General features: G+C 38.1%; 1 protein-coding gene across 3 annotated transcripts in view; it reads right to left on the bottom strand.

The window, feature by feature from the left end:
• Positions 1-1,150: 1,150 nt before the first annotated feature.
• Positions 1,151-17,458, bottom strand: part of phf2 (PHD finger protein 2) — a 30,881-nt gene continuing 14,573 nt past the window's right edge. For 2 of the 3 annotated variants that reach the window (XM_041225016.1, XM_041225017.1), the window contains exons 8-22: positions 15,898-15,985; positions 14,671-14,777; positions 12,641-12,732; positions 11,944-12,033; positions 10,119-10,523; positions 9,686-9,805; positions 9,130-9,248; positions 8,675-8,853; positions 8,203-8,270; positions 6,936-7,102; positions 4,898-5,181; positions 3,427-3,522; positions 3,090-3,199; positions 2,581-2,827; positions 1,151-1,901 (exon numbers count right to left, since the gene is read on the bottom strand). In XM_041225016.1, coding sequence (XP_041080950.1) covers positions 1,813-1,901; positions 2,581-2,827; positions 3,090-3,199; positions 3,427-3,522; positions 4,898-5,181; positions 6,936-7,102; positions 8,203-8,270; positions 8,675-8,853; positions 9,130-9,248; positions 9,686-9,805; positions 10,119-10,523; positions 11,944-12,033; positions 12,641-12,732; positions 14,671-14,777; positions 15,898-15,985 — 2,261 coding nt within the window. In that variant the 3' untranslated portion in view covers positions 1,151-1,812. The remainder of the gene's footprint in view (positions 1,902-2,580; positions 2,828-3,089; positions 3,200-3,426; positions 3,523-4,897; positions 5,182-6,935; positions 7,103-8,202; positions 8,271-8,674; positions 8,854-9,129; positions 9,249-9,685; positions 9,806-10,118; positions 10,524-11,943; positions 12,034-12,640; positions 12,733-14,670; positions 14,778-15,897; positions 15,986-17,458) is intronic. The other variant, XM_041225018.1, reaches the window with a different exon arrangement.

Genomic DNA, 17,458 nt, shown 5'->3' with positions numbered 1-17,458 from the left:
ATTCTGATTGAGTCAGTTTGCCACTTGTTGATAATACTGAGATAAAAATGTGTTAGACAGTCCCTTTGCAAGGAAACTGATATAATACAGCAAAGCATGGAAATCACAGTACCCAGTATAGGGAGTCCTATTTGTCATTCTGGGTCAAATAACTATTTGACAGGTCAGGTCTGGTTTAAATCAGTGCCTTTAGCAACAGTAACAACACAGAATCTACCCTTCGATAAATATTTATCTCCTAAATTACCAGTTCAGTACTCTAGGTTGCTGTTACCATACTAGTTTTGTATTGATTTCAATGTCAATACCAGTGAAATGCCTGAAGCTCAAATGAGATCTAATTGTGGCTACACGATTTGTTATTATGTTAAGGGAACTGGGAGGAAAATGCTATATACAAGATATATATATATATATATATATATATATATATATATATATATATATATATATATATATATATATATATATAAAGAAATCGTTTTATGTTTCAGCAAGGATTTGAATACAGATTTTGTTTTACAAATCAATTGTGGTAATATATTACAAAATAAAAATGTTGCTAATATATAATTTAAACGACATTTACATGCTCTTTTAATAGATCGCACTGATTGAAAAAAAAAAAGCATAACACTGTGCTTCAGCTCAGAGACAAACGCCCTCCGCAGGGCTTCATGAAATGCACCAGAAGGTATTTGTACTTTGTTTCTGTTGCTCTGCAATCTGATGAAGCTAGGCCTGCTGTCTAAAGCCCCTTTCACACTGGCACTCCTATCCGAGTCCGGACCTGGGTCCTGGCTTCCCGGGTCACAACCCGGGTGTAGTGTGAAACCACATAGCTGGGTCGTACCCAAGTTAACCCCGGGTCCCAGTGACCCACCTCTGGATGTGGAGTGACACGCTTTGACCCGGGTTGAGCGAAACAAAATGCTTGACGGCCTTTGTGAGCCGAAGCAATAACAAACAGCCACGCCTGTGTGAAGGCTTCACTTCCACAAGGAACGGTTCTGCTCATTCTGTCTGGCCATATTTTTGTTGCTTGAGAATCACCACGAGCCAGATTGCAGCAGGGATAAAGAAACATTTACTCTAATCAACATTTGGGCCGATGTTTCAATCCAGAGAAGCTTGGATGGAAGCGTCAGTAACAAGCTGCTTCCGGGGCATTGATACGTGCATTGTGTACTTGCATCTGTCACCCCGGGTAGAGCATGCCAGTGTGACAGGGGCTTCAGTGTTAACCATAACCCTCTTATGATTTACCTTCTTAACAGTAGTTGCAATAGGATTTTTTTTTTTTTTGCCTTTTTCCGACAATTTTGACATCAAGAACAGTGCAAAAGAGCTCTGATAGTTTTGACAACTGGTTTTGCATTTGCCAGCTGTTTGACAAGTCACATCCAGGTGAAATGGTTTAGAATGCTTGAAATTAAAAGCACTACACATTTATTTATTTATTTTCCTCAAGAAATATGCATCTAAGTAAATAAATGCTGGGGATACTTTCTAGAAGTTTGGAATGGTCTACAATGTTCTTCAGCAACCCTTGGTAAACTAAAAGTTGTAGTAAATTGAGACACACATTTTGTTTTAAAAATATTTATAGCAGATATCTGAAAGTTATAAAGTATAAGTAGAGGCAAAAACCTATTTTTGAGCTATATTCTTCTTAAAAACTGAAAAAACGTAACCTGTTTTATTCCCCATATGGTTCAGTTTGCTGCTGTAGTCCTTAAAACCAGTGAACAGGAGTAAAGTCAGGTTCAGGTCATTTCACAGCGACACAGTCCAAGTCTTGCACTGTCGATGTTACAGGAGAAGTTTCCCATTACGATGAATCTTCAAAATCTTCCCCAGTCTCTGTTTGGCAGTAGCCATGCCTTTTTTAAGCCGTTTGGCTACAAAAACAACGACAACAAAAAATAAATAAACTAAGTTACTGTAAAACACATCATTTGAATATGTATGAATGTGTTTTCAGAGATAAGGCACAAAGGGTAGAAATTCAGTTTTGTTCTGGAAGTATAAACATGGCAACAGGATTCAACTTTGAATGCAAAAACTTCACAATATCTGTAGAATTGTTGTTGTAATCTAAAATGTCAATTATAATGCACAATAGGCTGAGTAAGTCGTATGTGATTTCCAATGGCACTGCTCAAAAATGTTCAGCCCACGGTAATGGTTCTGCATTAAATGTTAATATAGCTTTGCTCCAACCTGTTGATAGTCAAACTGTTATCTCAAGACAGCTTGCAGGTGGTCTTTACCCAGTGCTAACTGCCTCAGTCTTTCTACATCAGTCAAACACCTGCTTTAGCTGTGTGTTTCACTCAGCAATTACAGTTTTGTAAAAGAAAAGGCATTTACTGATAAAGGAGCCGTGTTTACAATGAAACACTACGGTAACCACGACTTACATCCATGTCAAGCAGAAAAGCATACAAACCGCTGAACCCAGGCATGGTATCTCAAGTTATTACTCTGCTGTTGTAGTTAGCAGGTAGGGAGCAAATAGTAGGTGTTTTATATGGATCATTTGACATAAATCCCATAACGTCATAATAGAAGGGTTACCTTTGGCTGATGCGCTGTTCTGAGATGAAGTGGACGGCCTCCTCTGTGTGAGGAACACTCCGGGAGCCATGGGTTGTGGAGCGCCGGGGGTCTTGGAGGCCCCAGCCGTATATTCGTGATCCTCTAGACTGCTTCCGTGGGACTCCAGCTTGGGCTCCGGTGAACTGCTTTCCTGAGGGATTTTATTTGCATCGTCCGACGAGAGCTTCTTTTTGGTATTTTTCTTCTTCTTGGTTTTTTGTTGTTCCTGAAAAAAAAAAAGGAAAGCGGTAAGAGCACCTCCAACCCGGGGCACTAGCGACGGAGTGCGCTGACCCTGTGGTGGCATGTCTTTCCTCAGTCTGCGTGTTCCACTGTACTCCAGAGGCCTGAACGAACACGCTTCCTGAGGGAGGGAAGGACACGCATGAGAACTGGGCAGGAGAATAAGGTTCCAGGGTGGCGTTTGGGGAAGTGGAAATGCAACTTGCAAATCTAGTGCAGTGCAGGGTGTGATTCATGGCACTCACCTGGTGGGAGAGTTTGGCTGCTGCAGCCGCTAGACCGGTTTCTATCGAAGCCACTCGAGCTCCTTCACGAACAGGTCTGTCTTGTCGGGGGACTGATGGACCTACTCTGGCTACAATTTAAAAATGATTTATTATTACTACTACTAATTATTAATAATAATATAATAATAATACTAAATCATACATTACTGATTTTTATAATAATAATGACAATAAAAAAACAATTTTTAAAACAATGACAATAAAACAATACATTATCTGAATACAGTAACAATAAATAATAATAACAACTACACTAGTAAAAGGTTGTTATTCATTACTAACAGAGTGATCATACCTGTTGGGCTGTAAGGTATATCATCTGAACTTTTCCTTTTCTTTGATCTGGATTTGAAAACGGGATTATCTTCATCTGACTCAAGAGATGGATATACTAAAAAGAACATGGAGGGAGGTAGGGGGAGAAAGAGAGAGAGAGAGAAAGAGAGAGATGTTAAAACTTGATGCAGTTTTAATATACCAAAAGGCAGCAACAAAGTATTTTGGTTTATCAAAATTACGTTGCCTAAGGCTTCCAAGCAGCATTGCAGGCAAATATGCATTTCATTTGTATTCAGTTTCCATCGTCGCTTTTTAAAATAATGTGTGTTTTTAAAGCCGCGGCATTACCGAGGCCAGCATCTGTGAAACAGCTGCACGGTTCTCCGCTGCTGCCTTCCTTCACCAGGCTTGTTAGTGAACGAAATCAATTAAGTACAAACTTTTTCCTATAATTAAATTATCAAGATTAAAAATGACCTGTTTACAAAAAACTCTGGGTTTTGTATGCTTATGCAAGCTGATAAAATGTTGTCTTGGTGCAAATGCGAAATGGAAATGATCTCTCGGTTATTAGCTAATTAGGGCCCTACATCAAAAAGCATTTAAAACAGCAATCTGCCATTGCAGTAATGAAATATTAACAACCAGAGGGGAGATTTCGGCATTTCTTTGGAAACGCTGCCCTTTAGAAGCAGATTTCTGAGTTTCTATGAAAGACCTGTTGGAAAGACAGTGAAGCCTCTTGTGAAAGAGTTTGGAAAGGATGCATAACCTGTAAATAAAAACTCAATCATCCCGTCCTCTATGAGTACACACTTTTTTTTTAATCAATGCTGAAAAAAAACTTAATTTCTATCAACCATAAATAAACCCTTAAGAATTTTTTTTCTTCTTCAAATAAAACCTTGTGCCATGTTGAAAAAACAACAACCAAGAATGTAATGGCACACTTCGTGAACGTGATTGTGGTCATATGTTCTCAGACCACCATCGGAATTACATCCATTAATTTTTCCAGTTTTCTAATAGTTATAGAACCTCTGTTTTCTTAATAAAGGAACAAATTATGTATACATGTAAAAAGGAGGACCTGCGCTAGCATTAACTTAAAGAAAGTAAATGACAGCACATTCATAAAACAACCTCACTAAAAGATTTACTTTCCAACCTTTCATTGCATAAATGAAACTGTGGCATGTATTTTTAAACATTACTCTCCATATGGGAAAGGAGAAGATAAATAACATTCTATAAAAATGAACACGGTTTAATAAATTCAGTCATTTTATTCATACAATGAATAGAGGTATAGTATTGCTCAACGTCTTGAGACACTGAAACGATTGTCTTGTTACATTGCCAAGTTGTTGTTTTTTTCTTTAGTACTGCAACGCCCTGACACCTGAGAAAGTTAACCCTTCATACCCCAACACAGAGCGAGCAGGGTGATACATACTGGTGGGATGTGCTATCAGGTGAATTCCTACCGTAATCCGAATCTTTGAAACACGCATGCAGGTGGTCCTGTTCGTCCTCAAACATCTCCCCGCTGTCCACACTGCTGCTCTTCGCGCTTTTCTTCACCGGGCGCTTGGCGGGCCTCTTGTTGTTGCCGTTGCCTGTCTTCTTGGAGGACTGCGTAGTGTGGGAGTTGTTTTTTGATTGGTTGTTGGACCAAGAGGTTTGTAGACAGGAGTCTGAAGACTGGAGGTTGGCCATTGACAGCATCCCCTGGATGGCTTCCTGTGTGCTGGGAGAAGCAGGTGGCGGACTGTAAATTGATAAATAAATCAATAAAATAAGATTACATATTACTGACAAATCTAATGACGTAGAGAAACGGATCCACATTTCCTAGGTACTCCGACTGGTATATCATAGCTAACTTAGGGGGAGTCGAGGATTTTAGTTCCCCCTCAGACCTTTCATCAAATTCGTGTCTGAAAGTGTTTTACAAGTTACTCAACATTGTTCTTCTTAATTTTTTACGTACTGTAAAAAACAAATGAATCATGATATATATATGTATATATATTATATATATATATATATCTATATATATATATAGATATATATATATATCCATTTTATATATAGCATTTATATATCCATTTTTGTATTGATGACCAGATTTTTTCCATTACTGCATTTTAAAACAGAGCAAGCCCTCCTGACTCCTGCAGCAACGACCACAAGAAAATCAAGATAACTACCTATTAAATCATTACACAGAGAGCTGAAACAAAGCAAAAATAGTAATGCTGCTATAATTGAATGCGGTCGTCCCGAATCATTCAGTCATTTGTCAGTTTAAACATACTTAAAACAATCACAGAGAAATTAACATATTTTGCTCCCATTTTCTTCTGTTTTTCTCTCATTTGCAGCCTTCAACGCAGTGGAAATGGACCATCAAAAACCAACCAAAACACAGAAAGGAAAAATTAAGAGAGGAACTGCCTGGAGCAACGTAGCTTTTAACAAATAAATAGTGGAGCCGTGGCTGTACATGTAAGGAGTCTGTGTGGATCCAAGCTTCTACACAGGAGCCTCGTTACTGCACTTAATCATTTATGTGCTGACTGCTGGCTATATTATGCCACTTCTGTTTCACTTATGGCTTCCCTACGTGCTATTGCATTCTCTCTCATAGAAACAGAATGGTATTTAGCTTTCAGACTGTGACTTGCAGTTGATTATGGAACAAGTTTCTACAGTGGCTTTTGTAGTGCCCTGGCTATATATATTATATATATATATATATATATATATATATATATATATATATACTATATATCTATATATATATTATATATATATATATATATATATATATATATATATATATATATATATATATATATATATATATATATATATATATATATATATATATATAGATATAGATATATATATATAAAATCTACTGTATAAACTTGTAAGAACATTGTAACTAACCAGAATCTTTTTTTGAGTATTTAAAAACTTTTAGTGCCATAGTAACAAAGTGTTTACTTCATTAACTTTGCGAACGAGGTAAAACACCAGATAATTTTATAAAACTGCCAACCAAACAACTACATTTTATATTTCAAGCACTCTCAATTGCTTTTGTTTCTCATTTTGTAAAGTTAACATGATCCTTTTCTCCTTTCAAAAAATTTTCTTAATTGTGTGGAATTTAGTAGTTGCAATGTTCTTGCCCTTAGCAAGGGTCCAGTACGTGTTCAGACTCCTTATCAAAACCAGTTCACGTCTTTCCCTGGTTCCTGCAACAAACTACTCTTTATATAAACATACAGTACAGCTGCCAACGACACATGCACATAATCAGGGATGGGAATATGACTCCTATTGCACAGCATTTTCACTCATTCCAGGTTTTAACACAAGCTTGATTAGCCATCGCCTACAGGTAATAAACTCAGATCTGTCATCTTCAACTCACAGTGAAACCAGGAGTGGATCAAACTGATACACAATGGGGTCTTGTTTCTATCCTTGCAATGTAGCACATATCCCTACCTGTTTGCATTGTAATCAATTTCTCCAACTTGCTTGCTGGCCTGTAAGAGATCCAGTATTCCCGCAGCATTACCACTTTCCTTCTTGACCTTTGAATTTCGACCTTTAACTTCCGTCTTTGTTTCTGTGTCAATGTGAAGCGACCCTTCATCTGAGGAATCATCAGTCTACAGCCAGGAAAAGATTGGGAAAACACATAAGGAGTGGTTTGAGAAACAATAAGCAAACTCTTGATTGATAAACAACAAAAAGTTTTTTTTGGTTTTATTTATATTTTAGCTAGACTGTACCTGTATTATTGTACCCATTAGACAGCACACATCCTGTAGGGAGGACTTTAGACAGGGAATACAGGGAATTTACTGTATGAAATATCACATTTACTGAGAAGGGGTACAAATGTCTGTCAATCAAAGTTAAAATTGGAGAGAAGGCCTCTTATCTCCGGAGAGAAGTCAGTTTTACATTCTCCACACCTCTTACAAGGATAACATGTTTTCCTCTTTGAGAACTTCCATAAACCAATTTATAACTGCCAATTAAACTTACACCAAAATTGTTCTGCTCATCAGTTTGTGTAATTTTTGGCTTTTCTTCTTGTTTTTTCTTGAAATCACATTGTTTATTGTTTTACGCCGATGCAATGCTACGAAACCAGTGCATTCCTCTACTTTAATTTCTCTTGTTCTTTACCACTAACGAGCCTCAGAAACGAGATGCTGTTTAATCCCAATGGCATTCACTTTTGATCATTTAAAAAACAAAATTCTTCTCCCATGATCGAGCCCAACAATTTACATTCAAATGTAAAACTAAAATGGGCTACATTCATAAATGTTCTCAAAATAGTAATTAGCGACATTTCCCCCAGGAAGAACACATCAAATAAAGTTAACAAACTGGAAATAAACAAACTCTGAAATATAAGTCTGGGGCTTGCAAGTAAGTTGTTATTTGTTCCTTTTCAATTTTGGGGGAAAAAAGGGTTCATGATGATCTGGAGTGAAGAGCTTTGAGAATGTAGCTCCACGGTCCTTACGACAAACGTGAACATTACAAAAATTAAACATTTACATGACTTGACAATGCCTTTCTCAGTTTTTATTTTCATTTATAAAAATGTATAAAGCAATTCAATCCAACCTCAATAATTTAGGAAAACTTTCAAAATGTAATAAAGCAAAGTTCTTCAGGTTATTACAGTCTACATTAATAGACTGTTTTAAATCACTCACTACATAAACAGAGCAGATAAGCTTCTACATACCTTGGCGGGTGTACGTTGAAGCTTTGGTTTTTTTGCCTGCTGAATCGGCTCTTTTATATTCGATAAAACTAAAGAAGAAAACAAACATAAACAATCAACCTTTAATACTGAGACTGTATAAGAAAATGCCCACGGGGGTCATTGCTCTGCAAAACTACAAAGACATTGAAAAAGGCTTCTAGGCAGAAACACTAACTTTAAATTCAGCTTTATTGAGTGTTTTTATAGTTCTGGATGGTAACTTTTTGACAAACAAATAATCTGTCAAACAGTTACTTTTAGTATTTGTGTATCTTACACTAATAATTTGGAATGGTACTCATCTGCACATTTTCACTTGTTAAAAGGTTGAAATTAAACCATCAACCATTGACTATTATCTTGTAATACTATCTTACACATATAACTGTGCATTCCCTCTGAATATGAAATCTGTTTATGAATCCAATAAATGAATAACTGGCACACTCACAAGAAATATCTCTTTTTGCGGTGTTATTTTTTCTTCTTATTGGGAACTCGTCAATTTTCAGTTCTCCTTCATCTGAGACGTATTCATACTCATCCCTGACTGGCTTCACTTTATCTTCCTTCAGGTTTTGTAATGATCCAAATACACTTGAATTCGTCTGTGGTTTTAGCCCTTTAGAACTGTAAACAAGAAAAAAGGAGACAAAACGTTTTTTTATTGATTTTTTAGCAGTATTTTAAAATGGATTTATTTCATATTCATATCCATATACCATCAAAAATTTAACAGCATATTACTTTTGTGTAGTGTCATTCTGAAATGTGTAGTAACATCACTTCCTGTTATACATGTCTCTCTGGTTATTCCTGGGGTTCTAGAACATGCTAAATTAATTCTAAACAAGGCTGCACATGAGATGAAAACTTTACAATTCTAAACTCACAGGGTGTACACACCTTAACAATTTTTTGTTTGAAAAAGAAAATGCAAATTTGTTGTCTTTGTTTCCTGATAATGGTGTCTTTTCCAATTTCTGTTCTTCCTCCATTTTTAGCAATGAATCCGGTTTACTGTTCTGTTAGAAAGAAAAAGAACAGGAACAAAAACAAAAAGCAATTAGATTTCATTCCGATGTGCGGACAGTGAATACACACTCACCTCTGTTTCCAGACATGCCTGCTATTCGCTCACTGTGGCACTACCCACTTCCTGTCATTAACAATTATTAATGGTGTCATAATTAGTCCCAAGAGTATTTATGCTAGTAAACACCTATACTTTCAAACAATACTGAAAGGCGAAAGTGTTTGAACGTGTAACGCTTTATTAGTTTAGAAGACAGAATATAAAGCCTAGCTTCATTTTAGAAACTGGTTTTCCAGTTTGAATACACAAATTACAGCCAGGCTGCATGAACGCCTTTTGAATCTGAATAACTGTGACTTGGGTCGGTACTGTTTTGTATTTTATATTGAACAACTGACCCCTGCAATGCTCCAGAATTAGTTATACCTTATATTTCCATTTAGCTTCAGTTTTGCTCTTGTTCTGCTCTCTGATCTCAAGCTTCTCCAGCTCATTCTGCTTACTGATGGACTCTTTCTCTGACATGATCAACACATTCTTTGCAGCCTGTATATGAAAAAAAAGAAAATCCCAACAAGAAGTGAACACATTGCTTACAGCACATAAGGAGTGTACAGGAATGAATTACAAGAACAAGGATCAGTGCATGCTCTATATATACAAGGATCAGTGCAAGTTCTATATATATACAAAGATCAGTGCATTTTTATATATATATATATATATATATATATATATATATATATATATATATATATATATATATATATCACCATGCATCACGTATAAGATAATATATATATATATATATATATATATATATATAACCCAGCTGACAGCAGGCAGTCCACACACACACCTTCCCTTTCTTTGGCGTTTCTGTTTTCGTCAGAGCCTCTTGTGTGTGTGCTTCCAGGACGTCCAGGGTGGGCGTGGTGGGGGAAGCGAAGCTTTCTTTTGTTTTCTTCCCTTTTTTCTTGCCTCCTCCTTTCGTTTTGGGAGTTTTTGTATTTTTCACAGCCTTGGGGGTCTTGGGCGTTTTGGGGGTCTTGGCCGTTTTGGGGGTCTTGGGCGTCTTGGCCGTCTTGGGCGTCTTCTTGCGGGAGGGCTTCTCTTGGGGCGGTGATGGGATGTGCACGGGAGATACAGGGGACATGGGGGACACAGGCTGCCCGGGCCCCTCCAGCTCCTCCAGCTCCACTGCAGGAGGCTCCTCCACGGGTACGCTGGCACTCAGTTCCACCTTCATGGCTTTACATGCATTCTGAAAGAATCAGCAGCAGGCAACATTATGTACAACTATTTTAATAATAAATAAATAATAATAATAATAATAAAAATTCAAGGGGTGCTGCATTGGTTATTAATGGATTGCTACATACACAAAATATCTCACACTTTATCTTAAAACATCCATCTATTGCACACCTGGTATTGCTTTCAATTACCATTGTATATTGGCTACCTTTGACATTGCTATTCATAGTATTTCCTATCACCCATTGCTTTAACCTGTCGATCATCTCAATCTGAAAACAACAAAAGGCCTAGCTGACAGATACAAGTGTTGGCTTTCTCTCTTTATCTCACCGATGATGGCAGAAAGACTCGATCAACCTATATCCCACTGGATACTCTGCAGGTGGGTTGTTTAGAGCATTTTACAGCACTTTTCAAGATCCAACCTCATAAACTGGACAGCCCAGCTGTTTACCAGAACCAAAACACACACAGTACCTTTTTCATTCAACCACACAGGTCTCCACACCACTGTCTGGCCTCCACATAGACCCATCAACTATTTTGGCCTGCCTATACATTTGCCTGCTTAAGCACAGGAAGATGTAACTCATCTTAGTTCAAGCCTGTGGCATTCTGGGGGAAGTAGTCCTGCATAAAAACCCTCAACTGCATCTTTCCTCCCCCTACACTGCCACAATATATTTTTTTATACAGATATATGTTATATATTCCAGCATTTATCTGATAGCGCAAACCTAATGCATGCAGTCAAAAGAGTGGGAAACTCACTGGGCTGTGCCTGCTATTCTCAGTTCTTGGTGCTTTTTTGATCCATGTTGTGTGGTCCAGCAAATCACACTGGGGGCCAAGTGACGCACACAGCAAGGTGCTCTCTTTTAAAGGGACCCTCCACTTTCCTAGCACGATACACAAAGTGAAAGCCTTGCTGCTGTTAGAGTCACCTCGGCACTGACCAGTTCCTCACTGTGGCCTGTGCTCTTCCCAGTCCAATGAGGGGGAGCCCAAAGAAGCAGCACACACCACTTAGCAGTAGAGACGGTGGTGCAGTGCATTGGGTTACAAAGCTTACTACTGAATGTCATACAAAAATCGACGTTTTGGAAAGTTCCGGCACTTGTTTTTTTAATGCAAGATTAGTAGCCACAAAAATGAAATGTAAACGATTAGAAAAAAAAAAAAAAAAGGACCTCAAGTATAATTCTAGGAAAGTGGTGCGTTCCCTTTTCATTCTGTTTTAAGGATGAAACCTACACAAATCTTGAATAGCCAATAGGAAGATCATGACATCTACAATACTGGCGTTCAAACACATCTCTGAAACACACACAACATCAAACTGACTTTACATACCTGGGATTTGGACGCTACGGATGCTAACATTCACACACGTGCTTACAGTAACGCAAGGACAGCAAACTGACCTCTGCAATTCTGATTTCTTTGGCAAGGTCTTTGATAAGCTGTGATGGCTTCATGTTTTCTGGAAGTTCGTCTTCGTGTTCAAGAAGAGCCTAGAGTAAAAGAAAAGATTTCTGGTGAGATTTCCCAGAGGCACACTAGTAGGTTATTGCACCAGCCATTCACAGAGAAATATAAATTACACACTGCAGGTCTACACTAATAAATTACACAAAAAAACATTTTATCTGTCCAGCAGGGGGCGCTGCAGAGGATCACACGGATTTTAGAGAAGAAAAAAGGAAAATGTAAGTACTGTGCTTCTGCATAGGGGGTTATACTGGGGCTGCAGAGATTAATTTACCTAATTTTGAGACCCCGGTATTCAGCAGTGTTCCGTTACAAAGGTGGAGATACCCTGCACGTAACTGAATACAAAAAACTTAAGAAAAATCACATATTTAAGAATAAAAAGGCAAGTTTCTAAATAAACATTTTGTTATAGCAGGCATAACACAACTGGCACTACGAACAGCAGTTGCCAACATTTTGCTTTAGGCCATTAAAGTGGGATTAAAGTAGGATTTCTTGGCTCTTGATAAACATCTTTCTTTAATACAGCTTCCATTAACAGTCATCATTTTCGCTTGATTGTGGAAAGTGCAATACTGCACCATATATATCTATATATATATATATATATATATATATATTTTTTACCTGTTTCTTAGTCCAGGACCTGAAAGCCCCATTAAGGACTTTGGCTCCTTGAACCAAGTGAGGCAGCGGCTGCTTCCCTGCTTTGTGCAAGCCTGAGGAATCAAACACCAGAGTTAATGCAGCTTGGGTCAAACACCTTACATCTCCAAATGTCTGGGACAGTAGAATTGGGGTACCCTCTGGGGATCCAGCAAGAAGACTGGAGTTCAGCTTCTAGGTGACAGTTATATCTTGCCATTGTGTGGTCTGTAATCTTTACAAGAGTTTCAGATAACTGAGTAATGAGGAAACACATTACAGTATCTGATCAAGAAGGTTCCTTCATTTAGGTCACATCATTCGCATATCATTGTATAAAAAGGTACTGCAGCCCATTTAAAGTAAGAAATGAATTATAAGGTGATGAGCAGTCAGTGTAATGTTCTTTTAACACATTTCTAAGAAAACTGTAGTTTCATTTGCAGATCCATAACATCGCCATAGCCTTTCCCACAGAACATGGTCTTAGTGTTAAGCAGCATTTCCAATACTGTTACCACAAATGCAGACTAGCACGTGCAGTGACATCTAGTGGTCTACAAACAAAACATATGCAACTGGAAAACCAACCCTTCTCAAGACACATACCGTGAATACATCACATGTATTTACAATGAACACATGTGTTAATAGAATTATATTCAGTAAGACAAAAACTGCAGGTATTTCCTAAAGGAAAGTCTTCTGAAAAGGTCAGAAAGCACCACAGCTTTTTATTGTGAAGACTGGAATCATACTCAGTCCAGCCGGGGAGGGAGTGCAGCCTCACTTTCACACATTGTGTAGGCCAGTCCTGCTGAGCATCAAGTGAAATTGGCTGGCAAAGGTCAGCGGAAAACCACAGCCTTGTGCATGGCTGTCCTCGCAGCTGGAAACAGGCAGAGGTTGAGAGCTGGGCTGAATATATAGGGAGAGCTGCTAAAAGATCACTTCATAGGTAAGACCGAGTAAAGACAGGCATGTGTAATCAACACCCAAGAGTTATTAACCTTTACTCTGGAGAGAATTCAACTGGTGGGTGTCTACATGGCATGTTATCCTTGCAGAACAGGGTTTGCTGCTGAGTTCAACGATGTATGCCAGCAGCTTTTAAATGTACGGTAGGATTGCTGATCACTCCTGGGGCATGTTATTTCTCGGACACAGTATATGTTAATTTTGAAAGCAGTACAATACCATATATCGTCTAATATCACTTATAATCCTATTATTAATTTAGCATGTCTTACTCGTTTTCACAGCTGACTTTCTCCCCAATTTAGAATGTCCAATCAAGCTGCTTCACTGCTCCCCAAAGTTCAGGAGACCTAAAGGCCAGTGCGAATCCTCCAATCCCATGACCAAGCAGATCACCTTTTTACATCCAGGAACTCGAAAGCAGATGTCGGCGATCTACCAGCCTCTAGAGGACAAAGGCAAGGCCTGCAGGTGCCCGCCTGAGCTCTACTGGCGCCTGGCCGCAATGACGAGAAGCAGTCCCTGCCAGTTTTGCCTCCCTAACCCGCTGGAGCGCCAGAACCAATGCAACTCTCCATGTTTAATCCCAAATGAAGACTGGCGAGTTCTTAAGCCAGGACACGAACATTTGATTCTTGTTTCCAGATACAATAAAAAAAAAGCTAAATTAATGAATTAATCTACAAACAGCCAAAGGCAACTGTACCAAATGGCATGAGCATTTGAAGTTTCACAAGATCAAGATGCCGGAGTAACTGATTTTGGCAAAAGAAAATTCCTCCGAAGCTAATCAGCAGTGTATTTAGTGAGGTTGCTCTAACAAGGGTTAAAACAACATGTGAAGATCTGCATGCACTAGGTGAATCCCCTTCAGGAAGCTACAGTCAAATCCAAAGCAGGAAAATCTTACAATTCTTTCCATTTAATTTGACAAGAGGATGGGGGAAACCAGTTAAAATTACAGTAATTAAGAACTTTCAATGGCGATTCATATTGCTAATGTAAAAGATTAGCACAGCATGTTCTTATTTTACCTTTGAATCTCTCCAGCAGATGCCTGCCCACGTACCAGCACGCAGTTTCAAAGTTGGGAAACTGGGTAAGACTGCCAATTCTCACTCGTTTTTCCACTTCATATGCTCTATGATACAAAACAAATTGTGCTTTCCAATAATGAGCTGCAGACATCCCCAATTGAAACAACACACAATGCAAATCTGTGCAATCAGTGTTTCAGCAGATGCAGGAAACACATTCTTCCAGATAAACCATGCAACAGTTGTGCCCAGTTTAGAAGTACAATATTTACATGAACTGTGGTTTATTTTGCCTTGATAGATGCGGGGGAGAACACTTAAACAAACTAGTTCAAATGACACACGCAGGTTGTTAGGGGCAGCAGTGTGTCGATGGATTTTTGAATAATGTAGCGCTAACATCGTTAAAGTGGTCCTTAAAATAACAAGCACATAAGGGAGACATTTGTAAGTCTGAACTGAATAGTACAAATTGCACTGCAAAAATGTTTCCCAATTACTTAGCGTGCATGCAAGGTAAAAACATTTACAAGCATTATATAAATACAAAGGATTGATCCACAATTACCACAGTGGGTCTTAAAATACACCACAGTTTCCCTCTGTATTGAGGCACCCTTCTTTCTAACCAAAACAGGAACACCCAGAGTGCTTTCTGTGTTCCTAGTTTAAATGGATACACAGACCTAATTATGTAGCGCTGTGCTTAATGAATGCAATATCCCCAGAGAGCTGTCTCTCACTTTTTATAATGCAAATCTGAATACTGTACACTACACCAGATTATCTTACACAAGTGTACTTATATAGTATATATATAGTATTACTAGTTACTTTTTAACTTCCAAATATTTTCAATGTAAATAGATGTGTAGTAAACATTCACTTGCATTATGCAGTATTTGCAGTACACAGCACGTTAATACTTTGAATTACCTGTAACTGTCTTTCAACAAAACTTCATACAAGTTTCAATTGATTGTTGATCGTATTATTGATCGAGCAACAGAAAGCCCTTAATATACATGTTGTTTGTTTTGTGTGTGTGTGTGTGCGTATATATATATATATATATATGCTGTATAACATTAAACGACATATTATGCATTCTTTACTTTCAAAAGATTGCTGTTTCATTACTCCCGTTTCATGAATGAATTCTGTGTTATTCAAAGCCTCGCGGCCCCTGCATGTTGGGTGAATACAGGAATGTAAAGTGTGTACCTCATCTGCATTTCAACACTCAGGTTATGAAGAAAATGCCCAGAAAAAGCCAGGCAGTCCACTGGGGTCAGCGTTGCATAAATCCAGCCTGGTGAAAAAAAAAAAAAAAGGGATCTAAAAATAAATATGAAATTACAGCAAATTGGACATAACTAATGGCACCCGTCACCCAGATTGTTGTTTTTGTAAATGACCTGCGAGAAACAACACACGTTTAGTTTGTTGTTTTTTTTTCTCATTTGGTACACTTCTTTTCACAGAAATGTCCTGATATAAACCATTAAACAAGACAGTGTGGCCTGGAGAGGGGACCCTGTGCCAAATAATCCTTTCAGTGGATCCCAGCTTTCACAAGAGAACATGACCGGTCATCTTAACATCATGCACAGTTACGTGTATCTTTCTGTACACAGCAAATACAATGACCCACAGCTGCACTTTTCATTTACTATCAAGCGAATGTTCAAAAATATAACCCTATCAAGATTCCGAAATTCCCGTAGGAATGTAAAACTAAAGCTGATTTTATTCAGAATTCTTTTTTTTTGTTGTTTGTTTGGCCAGCTGATTCTTTTCCTTTGTTCTCTGAATAGCATTCTTATCAAACCAACTGATATTTTTCACCTGTCTTGTATTTTCGGCCACTCTAAGAGCCTATCCCAGTACAGTAAAGCTGTTTTCTCCAGGTGTGCTGTTCTGCTCACAGCACCTGTTTCTGTAGGGTCAAGTTCTGCTCAGACACATTCTGTTGTATTACTGGCTGATTGATTGAATGGTGGAAAACAGCTATCAACACTGTCCTTATGTCTCTGTGCATTCCATGGATTACAGATACAATTAATGTGATCAGCAGTAAGCATGGTAAAGACATTGTTTTGCTAGCCCCCTTGCTGGGTTACATTTTCTTTCCAAGCTATATCTGTCTCATGACTCACGGTATGTTTGCCTAAGCAAACTTTCCCTGCCAACCCATGACCACACACTTAAAGAGGAGTCATTTTCCTTTTTAGTTATATTTATAATCATTGTGGTTGGTGAGTTCTCATCATTCTGTTTCACAAACCACCTGGTATTGTGTGTATCTGTACAGCTCTGGCCAAATGTTTTGCATCACCCAATAGAAGGAACTCATTTTGCTTCATAAAGACAAATGAAACCTGCTAAATAATGTTACCTTAACATATTGAATTGCACACTGCTTTGTAGTTTTCCATATAGTTAACGAAAAAACAGACCAATTGAAACATGGGACATTTCAAAATCTAACATGAAATACTGTACTACTATTATGGCTTCCAGTAGACTTTTGCGATATCATTTTGTAGTTTCTTTGATTAAACACTCTTAAATAAAAGATATAAATTGTGTCTATACAGGTTTGTTTTAATTATGTCTCAATCCCAAAATTACAGGTGATGCAAAGCCTTGGGCCACAACAGTAGACTCTCTGAAGTTCTACTGCTGTTTGTATGCACATCCCCCACACAACACTACTGACATGGGAAGCCATTTACTCTGGACAGCCTTAACATCACTTTATGGATATGCAATTACAGGGAGT

The sequence above is a fragment of the Polyodon spathula genome, chromosome 23 (genome assembly GCF_017654505.1).
Source record: "Polyodon spathula isolate WHYD16114869_AA chromosome 23, ASM1765450v1, whole genome shotgun sequence".
NCBI lineage: Eukaryota > Metazoa > Chordata > Actinopteri > Acipenseriformes > Polyodontidae > Polyodon > Polyodon spathula.
The sequence above is the reverse complement of the archived record's forward strand: the minus strand, read 5'-3'. Positions and strand labels throughout refer to the sequence as shown.